Below are 9,867 nucleotides of genomic sequence, written 5' to 3'. Positions count from 1 at the left end.
CCTCAGGGATGTTAATGCCCACAGTCAACTCTGGCACTCAGAGGCCACAAATGATACCAGAGGTACAGCTCTGGCAGACACCATCACAGGACGAACCTGCGGCATTATAAACGAGGACTTACCAACCAGAGTTACCAACCTGGCTTCAACTGCTCCTGACATTAGTATTGTCTCCTCTAATCTCATCCCCACCACCACCTGGAGGATAAGAAATAAGATGAGCTCGGACCATCTCCCCATCATTATCAACATGACTGCTGACCTCAAAAAGTTTAATGCAAAAAATGTTACTTTTATTAACTTTTCGAAAGCTAACTGGCCTGCTTTCCAAAAACACGTTGAAGACAAATTTAGGCATGCTAGAGATATTACTAGCATCCATAAAGCTGAAGTTTTCTTTCGACACACCCTTCAAAAAGCTGCCAAACTTCACATTCCTGCCGGCAGAATCCCCAAAACCTTCAACGCCCTCCCCACTGAAGCAGCCAGACTGATTAATGAAAGGGATGAAATCAGGGAGAATGATCCTGCAGATCCTAGAATCTCTGATCTCAACAAAGAGATCACTAAAAAGATCCAAGACCATCGGAAAACTAAATGGAAGGAACATCTTGCCTGCTGCCAACCTGGATCTAAAAAGCTTTGGAATACCATCAAAAGTTTAAACAATAATCCTGTCCAACCTGAAAATCAAGGAATCAGCTTTAACGATAAAACCACCAACTGTGCCAAAGCCATGGCCAACAACTTCAATAAACAGTATACACCTCCCAAGGATTCCAAGTCATCACAACCCTTCAGACGGACGCTTCGCTCTCTGAAGAAGAAGACAAAAGATCCTTTGATACTGTTTACCCCTGCCCAGACACTAGCTGCTATTAACAAATCAAAAAGTTCTAAGGCCTTAGGACCTGATGGTTTGTCACCAATTATGTTGAAGAACATTGGCCCCAATGCCATCAACTACCTGACCAATATCTTCAACAGATGCCTGGAAGAGTCAGTCATCCCCAACATCTGGAAGACTGGCAAAATCATACCTTTGCTGAAACCTGGCAAACCTGCTGACAAAGGACCCAGCTACCGCCCAGTGTCCCTTCTGTCCCCAGCTATTAAAGTCCTTGAGGCACTTTTGCTTCCAGCTGTGACAGAAGCTGTCCAACTTGCCGACCATCAACATGGATTCCGTAAAGGCAGGTCTACAGGTACAGCACTACAGAGCATCCTAGACCATATTAACTCTGGTCTTAACAGGAAGAAACCTGTTCACAGAACAGTTTGTGTCGCCATTGACCTTTCCCGTGCCTTTGACACGGTCGACCACACCATCCTTCTCAGCGACATCGAGAAGCTAAACCTCAATGACCACATAAAACGCTTCCTGTGTGCATATTTGAGAGGCAGATACACATATGTAGTATTTAGAAATTCCAACTCTAAATACAGGAAGATGAAACAGGGTGTCCCACAAGGTGGTGTTCTCTCCCCTGTTCTCTTTAACTTATATATGTCATCCATGCCTGCCCCTCCTGGTAACATCATTCTCAAGACATATGCTGATGACTCCAATATCCTAAACTCAGGCCCAGTTATTGACCCAGTAGTTCAAGAAATCAACACCTACTTGGCTACCCTAACTGTTTGGTTTAAAGGACGCAACCTTGAGATATCCCCCTCCAAATCCTCAGCTACGTTGTTTACAACGGCCTCAAATGAGTGCAACACGGAACTAGATGTTGTGATAGATGGAGAAAAAGTTCCAACAGTCAAGAAACTTAAGTTTTTAGGGATTACTTTTGACAATCTCCTTTCCTTTAAACAACATGCCACCGACTTAAAGACCAAGGTCCAAGTTAAGAACAATGTCCTGAAGGCCTTGGCTGGTTCCGACTGGGGTATGGAGAAAGAAACCATTATTAACACCTACAAAGCCATAGGACGTCCCCTTTTAAATTACGGCTGCAACATTTGGACCCCATCCCTAAGTGACACATCCTGGAAAAATCTTCAGATTGCCCAGAACCAAGCCCTGCGGACTGCCACTGGCTGCCACCGGATGACAGACATTGATCACCTTCACAATGAGACCAAGATCATGAAGGTCCGTCCTCACTGTGAAATGCTCAGTAAGCAATTCCTGTTAGCTACACAGAAGCCACACCATCCTAACAGAGTGAACCTGTCTGATCCCCCTCCCCCCCGCCAGATGAAAGAAACCCTGTCCTCTAGATTTGGAGAAGAAATCAGGCACATGTCTCGCCCTGACCTCCCAGAGGATGTATATAAGTCTAAATTAAAACTAATACACACCAAAAGTGTCAAGGAGGCCCTCAATGCCATGGAGCCTAACAAGGTGTTACTTACCCCTCCCCCCCAAATTCACAAGTCAGAGAAATGTCTCCCCAGAGCAACCAGAGCCACTTTATCCCAGCTACGCTCTGGATACAGTAACTTTCTGAATAGCTACAAGGCCAGAATCAACCCCGCTATTCAAGATGTATGCCCCAACTGCAACCAACACTCTCACACAACTCGACACCTGTTTGAATGTCCTAACAATAGGACCAACCTTACAACCAGAGACCTCTGGACCCGACCCTTGGAAGCAGCCAGATTTCTAAATCTGGCAACAGATGTTAATGATGATGGAGGATGAGTAGATGTCGGGCTAAACAAACAAACAAACAACGAGCGGATGTTACGCCACAGTCTCGGGTGTTCTACATTATGGTCGGTCCGTGGCCAGCTGTAAAGGATGGAGGAATGCGGTATAATTTAGAAAGAGAAGCAAGTCTATAATTATATTGTCAGAAAGTTTATAAGTATTCATTGCAGAACTTTGTATATTTATAAAAAAAACATGAATCTTTATTTGCCATGTTCTAATAACTTCATACAATGTTTTTAAGAACAAATGTCCCAAGCCTTAAAGTGTATTATAATCAGTAAAATACTTACAGAAAGGGAAGGGATAATGGACTCTAAAATACAATAATGCTAAAAGATCTATGAAAAAATTCTCTGATTTATTTGTGCACTTTTATTAATTTTAAGGGTTAATTTTGATCATCTTTATAAGGGCTGTACATACATTTATAGTCCATAGTCTTAACTCTTATCCCTTAGATCCTGATGAAATATGACAACAAAAGGTAATTGCTACCAAGAATGACATAATTTGTAGTAGCATAATATATAATTTACATTATAAATTACTAACGGCAACGCTCCCTAGAGGCCTCTAGAGGCACCTGAGGGGGGAGGGGAGGGTGGGTAAATCGACTCCACAACCCAATTCCTTATTTTAGTTTCTAAAAGAAAATTTATAAAAAAAATATTTGGGAGGGTATGTTTTTCTAGGGGAAATTTATTCTAGGGAGGGTGGTGGTACCCTCTCACCAAATAGTTATAAACCCTCGTAGGACCTATGAGAAGCTAAATTGTAAATAAGCTCCATATCGGTTCATCGGTTAGCAAGATCTTTCGATGCAGACAGACATACACTAACTTTGTCTTCTTTGACATACACAAATCCTGTTACTTTAAGAAAACTAGCGGCTACGCCCCCTAGAAGCCTCTAGGGGCACTGGTAGGAGGGGGATAAGTCGACCTCATCCTATTTTAAATTTGAGTTTCAAAAGAGTTTTAAAAATTTTTTTTGGGGGAGGGTATTGAAGACACCCTCTTCAAAAATAGGTTAAACCTTCCCAAGACCTATAAGAAGCTTCGCTGTAAAGGAGAACAATATCGGTTCAGGGGTTAGCGAGATCCTTCGAGACAGACAGAAACGCTTACTACTTTATATAATACTAGCGGCTTCGCCCCTAGCCTCTAGGGGCTTTGCCCCAAGAGATGGTAAAAAAGTGTAAGGTGAAATTTGTAAAAAAATAAATAATAAGAAGGACCAAGGAAATATTCCACAAAGGAATCTTCTACAAAGGACCAAAGATATTTCTTACAAAAAAAAAAAAATGGGGGGGATTTTTTTGTTTTTGGGAGGGTTGGTGGTGTCCCACCCCCCAAGAAAATAGCTTAAAACCACCACAGGACCAATAGGTAGTTACCCTGAAGAGTAGAATCCGATCAGTTCAGTGGTTACCAAGATCTTAAGGGACGGACGGACAGACAGATGGACAGACGGACAGACATCGTTCTACTTTGTATTATAGATAGCGTATGCGCCTCTAGCATCTAGGGGCTCTATATTCAAAGGGATATGGAAGGGCAGAAATATAGCTTAAAACCATACCTAGGCTTATTTATAAAAATAAAATAGCCTGAAACCATCTTAGGGCCTATAAAAAGCTTCCCTCTAAAGGAGAACGATATCGGTTCAGTGGTGAGCAAGATCCTTCGCTACAAACAAAAAAACTTAGTACTTTATATTATAGGACTAGTGGCTTCGCCCCAAGAGGTATAAACATCTTCTATTACTTACCCAGCAGAACGGATCACAAATTTTCGCACCTACCCAGCAGGAAAACATTTTGCGATTAGATTCGCAAAATTCGTAAAATTCGTAAAATTCGTAAATTTCGTAAAATTCGTAAAATTCATAAAATTCGTAAAATTTGTAAAAAAAAAAAAAAAAATGGGGGGGGGGATTTTTTTTGTTTTTTGGGGGGGTTGGGGGTGTCCCACCCCCCATGAAAATAGCTTAAAACCACCGCAGGACCAATAGGTATATACCCTGAAGAGTAGAATCCAATCGGTTCAGTGGTTACCGAGATCTTAAGCTTCAGACAGACAGACGGACAGACATCGTTCTACTTTGTATTATAGATAATAGGAAGATAGAGCGAGGGGAGTTTATGCTTTCTAGGCACATTGAGGGAAAGAACCAATGGTTAACATTGCGGTTTAGGTTAGTTATATATTACACTAGCGGCTTCGCCCCTAGCCTCTAGGGGCTTTGCCCCACGAGGTGATAAAAAAAATTAAGGAAATCTTCAGCAAAAAAAAAAAAAAAATGGGGGGGGGATTTCTTTTGTTTTTGGGGGGTTGGGGGTGTCCCACCCCCCAAGAAAATAGCTTAAAACCACCACAGATATACCCTGAAGAGTAGGATCCGATCGGTGCAGTGGTTACCGAGATCTTAAGGAACAGACAGACGGACAGATAGACATTGTTCTACTTTGTATTATAGATAGCAGCTTTCTAAATATGACTTTAAGAAAAATACCAATTAAAAAGAAGCTACGCAACTGAAATGCATTTTATTTAATAGATTCCTAATATAGAGAAAAGCACTCATAAGAATGGTTTGGGTTATGTATCCTATATTATAAAAGAAGTATCATTTATGTTCGTCTGTTTTTTTTTCTTCATGTTAGGATGTTTCTCGTAAACGGCTGAGCATATCACTTAATAAATAGTTATTAGGCAGGTTTAAAGCTATTCGCTGAGTAGGTCAGTTTACCTCTCAAATAAATCTGCATATTACAAACTACAAAATGTTTGGTATTTGTTTTTCATTAAGATGAATCTATCCCTGAAAATACTGAACACTAGTATTTTATCATAATGGCGACACAAATTGATGGAATAACGACCAATCGTTGTCTCTATATATGGTTAGCAAAATTTTCAGGGAGGGAAGAAACATTGGACCATCAATATTTCCATCAATATGGAGCATAATTCTGTATAAAACATCAATAGCGGTTGGACTGCTTTTAAGCAGCTTTTTGGCCGCTTTTATTTATAAAAACTGATTTGCTCGGCTCCTGTAAAAGATATAAGGCTGAAACTTCTTGTCAACATTCCTATAAATATGGAGCATAATCAAGTATCAAACATCAATAGCGGTCGGACTGCTTTTAAGCAGCTTAGAGCCGCTTTTATTTTTAAAACTGATTTTCTCGGCTCCTGTAAAAGATAGAAGGCTGAAACTTCCTGTTAACATTCCCAACAATATGAAGCATAATTAAGTATTCATCATCAATAGCGGCCAGACTGCTTCTAAACAGCTCTTTAAACGCTTTTACTGTTTGCAACAGTTTTTCTCGGCTCCTACAAAAAATACACCACTAAAACTTAGCAATATTACTGACTTTATGCCCCATATTTAGGTATGAAAAATCTTTGGTAGTCTGATTGCTTTTAAGCTGCTTCTCTTTTAAAACTTTCAGATATAAACCTTAATTTTTCAAAGTTTCATGATTTCAAGTTTTTGCATATTTATTTGCATATATATCTCTTTCTTTTCTTTGTTATGAAAACAGTTAATCAGCTCTATAAATTACTTTGTCTGTTTGTCTATTTTATTATAGATTTTGTGCTTCGATACTTATGGATGTTGTCATCCTTGTTTTTGTTAAAATTTGATAATTATCTTTTTTTTAAATTCAACCATGCTAAATTTTACTAAAGGTTATGCTATGTTACTAAGGGGGTAATTTTGTTTACCCTAAATGTGAACGTACATATAATTTCACTTATATAGGTTAACCAACATACAAAATATCAAGTTTACACAATTCATTCAGACATTGCAAATTGTTTCGTGCATGTTTGCTCTCTCTTCACAGACAATTTCAGATTTTGACATTGATTTAGAGCTCTGTTTATTATTCTATGTCTTTCTCTTGAGGTTTGATTTGTAAATATTTATATCTTTCCCTAATAGCAGGGTACATGGCATATAATTGAATAATCCCCAAATATTGTGGCTTTGTTTTAGCCAAATCCCTTTAGATTCTTCTGCTAAATGGTAACATGCCCGCTGAACATAATGCTTTACAAATAATTTAGGGGTCTTGCAAACAATATAAATCATAAAATTAACATTTGACATGCGGAATGGACTGTTGGACGTTACCTAATAATTTAATAGCTACGCTTTAGAAAATTTATAAATAAGGAAAAGAAAGCAAGATTGTCAGATAAAACGCGGCATTTTTTACAGCACATCATTATAACGGACAATTTATTCATTTGATAAAAATCCCTCTTAAATGGTATGCATTTCTTCTTTGTATATTCTAGGAAAAAATATGCAGAAATAACTGTCTAATAATTTTGAAATCAATCAATCAACTAAAAGCTGAACAGCTGATCAGTCTCGTAGCGAAGCGACACTTGTAAAGGCCATTCCGGACAATTTAGGCAAATCTTTTATTTTACGTTTCTGTACATTTTGTTCATATTCTAAGTGTTGTATAAAAAGATAGATCTCTAGTCTTTTTAAATTTCTTTTGTGTTTAATAATTAAATGTTTATTAAATTCATTAAAGCTCATTGAAATACTTTTTTTTTCTGTCAATATCATAAGACAATATATATTTAAACCAGTTTTACATTAGTTTTGGTATTTGAAATGCGATATAACTGATGAAGTCACTGATGAAACATTGTTGACACATTATTATTCTTAGATTTTTTTTTGTAAAAGATTGACTTTAGTGATTAAGGGTTTATAAAGGGTTGCAAATAGATTTATCTTACTTTTTATTGCATGATACATTCTCGTCTGCATTCTTGCCAACCGCTGAACCTGTCACATATATATGGTTAAATTTCCTTTACAGCTAAACTTCTCTCTAAGGTCCTAGAAGATTGCATGATAACTATTTTGGGGTTTACAATTATTCTCCCAAGAGATAGATATCCCATAAAAAAATGACCCTTCCAAAAAAAGTTATGAACGAAAACTTTTCTTTTATGATTCCCGTCGAGCAAAACTTAAAAGCAAACCAGTTCGCAATTAATGAATATACAATCTTTAATCAGTAGCACAGTTCGTCAGAAATTGCTTAATTTTGTCGTCTCGCTGTACTAGTTATACTAATATATTTCAGAAGTAATCATGACAACCACACAGGGACCTAAGTATATGTACGAGCGGAATATTCCAAAATGGAGACTTTGGAAGCTTAGCGAACCCGAGAAGTATGGTCGTGGTCTCATGGGATTATTAAAGGTATTTTGCCAGTCTAAATTTTATGTCCTAAATGTTGTATATTTGATAAGTACTATTCTGTTAAGATATTAATTTGAACCATAAATTGACTATATTTGTAATTATTGAATGATTTTCAAACTGGGCAAATTACTTGTTTGTGATAATACTCGAAATTTAAGCTAGGCTAGCCGCTAAAATTGGGAAAATTGTGTAGGTTTTCGAGGTTTTGATAAATGGGAATTCATACAATGTATTATAGAATTCTAGTAGGAAATCTCATTTAAACAAAAACATTAATCGACCTTAATCGATTTTTTAAGTAATTCAGATTAAACATAATTTATTATTTTATCTAGAATGCGTACGGAGAGCAGCCTCTAGTTTGTACTTGCGCATTTATTGCTGCAGTTTCACTCGCCATCTTTGTTCCAATTGCTATTGATGACATGAAAAATGGCACCAGAACTGGAAACAAGTAAGAATAGTTATTTGTCGCATCGTATTATATACAGCTTTCCGCGGATATTTTAATGAAAAATTATGAGATTAAAACCAGATTTGTTAGCCTGGGGGGCCGAAGGCTCAGGTTAACAAAACTGGTTTTAATTTTTAATTTTTATTTTAATATTCGTGGAAAATCGTATGTAATACAATGCAATGCTACATATGATTTTTTCAGTATGGCTAAAAATTATTTCTAATTCAGAGCGGACATTAATCGGTTTCGATGCCATACTGGAAAGATTTTTTTTACATTTGTAAGTTGGACAAGTGTTCTAATGTATAGATGTGAGATACAACCATATATTGTCATAGAATGATTTTTTTGTAATGAATCTTAATTCAACAACAGAGGTCAGACCAGTAATTATGGGATGTCCTTGGCCTGCGTATGGTGTCCCTTTTTGAAACGTCTTAATGAATCAAAAGTATCTTATGAATATGGATAAATTCGATTTATTAAATCTTTGTGATTCTGTGAGTAAAGTGTAACCGTCTACCTTCAGAACTACAAGCAAGCAATACTTTATAGTATATATGTATCTCCAATTAAGATCTATAAAACGGCTGGTTAGCTTAATATTTGTTTGGCAAATGTCGAAGATTTAAATATTAATAAGGCAATTCGTGCGTTTGAGGGATTGTACAGGAAAAGAATTTTTCTATTGAATTGGATCTGTTATTATTACCTAGGTATCTTAAGTAAAATAATATTTTTTGATAAAGCTAACCAAAACATCTCTTCTCAGGGGTGTATAATATATTCTACATGGGATCCCCTGCTCAGGGGGAGGGGGGAAATAAAAAATAAAGTGGTTGGAGGGAAAAAAAATGTAAAAATTAAGAAAACTGAAAACATTTTTTCAATTTCCCCCCCTCCTTGGTAAAAAAAACTTTTAAAAATGTGTGGTAGGAGGGATAAAATAAATAAAATATAGAGTTCTTTAAATATTTTTCCATTTTCCCCCTACTTGGTGAGAAAAAACTAGGGGGGGAAGAAAAATAAAAAAAATTTCAGCAGGGGAAAAAAAATAAATCTTGTGCAGAATATACACCCCTGTCTCTTCTTCAAAATTTTTAATGCTTTTTCTAGGACCTACAAGAGGTTTTACACAGTGATGAGGCCAGATGACCCAAGGGTCAGCAGGGAGAATAATAAGTGGCTGTTCCAGGGAAAACAGGCAACAGAACCTGTCGGCAACCCCATAATGTAAAGTAGATACAACCTAATATTTTCTTCTTCTAAATACCTACCTAAAACTTTGTTGAAATCTTAAAAAGATGGAAATTGTCTTATTTATGAAAACTTATAATCTAAAATTAAAATAAAAGGAAAATATGTCAATATAATTTTGATTTTTTTTCCAAATAATATATTGTAGTCAACATTAGAAATGTACAAAATTGAAGTTACTAAATATTTGGTAATTTGTAATGACTAATAAAAAAAAAAATTTCAGACG

General features: G+C 36.7%; 1 protein-coding gene across 1 annotated transcript; it reads left to right on the top strand.

Moving 5' to 3' along the window:
- The first annotated feature begins 7,792 nt into the window (after positions 1-7,792).
- Positions 7,793-9,865, top strand: LOC145331725 (uncharacterized). The gene is made up of 3 exons (XM_080176543.1): positions 7,793-7,921; positions 8,260-8,378; positions 9,498-9,865. Exons 1-3 carry the CDS (start codon positions 7,808-7,810, stop codon positions 9,616-9,618), a joined length of 354 nt encoding a protein of 117 aa, XP_080032669.1. The 5' UTR covers positions 7,793-7,807; the 3' UTR covers positions 9,619-9,865.
- The last annotated feature ends 2 nt before the right edge of the window (positions 9,866-9,867 follow it).

Source organism: Acartia tonsa, chromosome 11, assembly GCF_053477335.1.
Source record: "Acartia tonsa isolate MP-2025a chromosome 11, ASM5347733v1, whole genome shotgun sequence".
NCBI classification, from domain to species: Eukaryota; Metazoa; Arthropoda; class Copepoda; order Calanoida; family Acartiidae; genus Acartia; species Acartia tonsa.
This window is presented reverse-complemented; position numbering and strand designations above follow the sequence as displayed.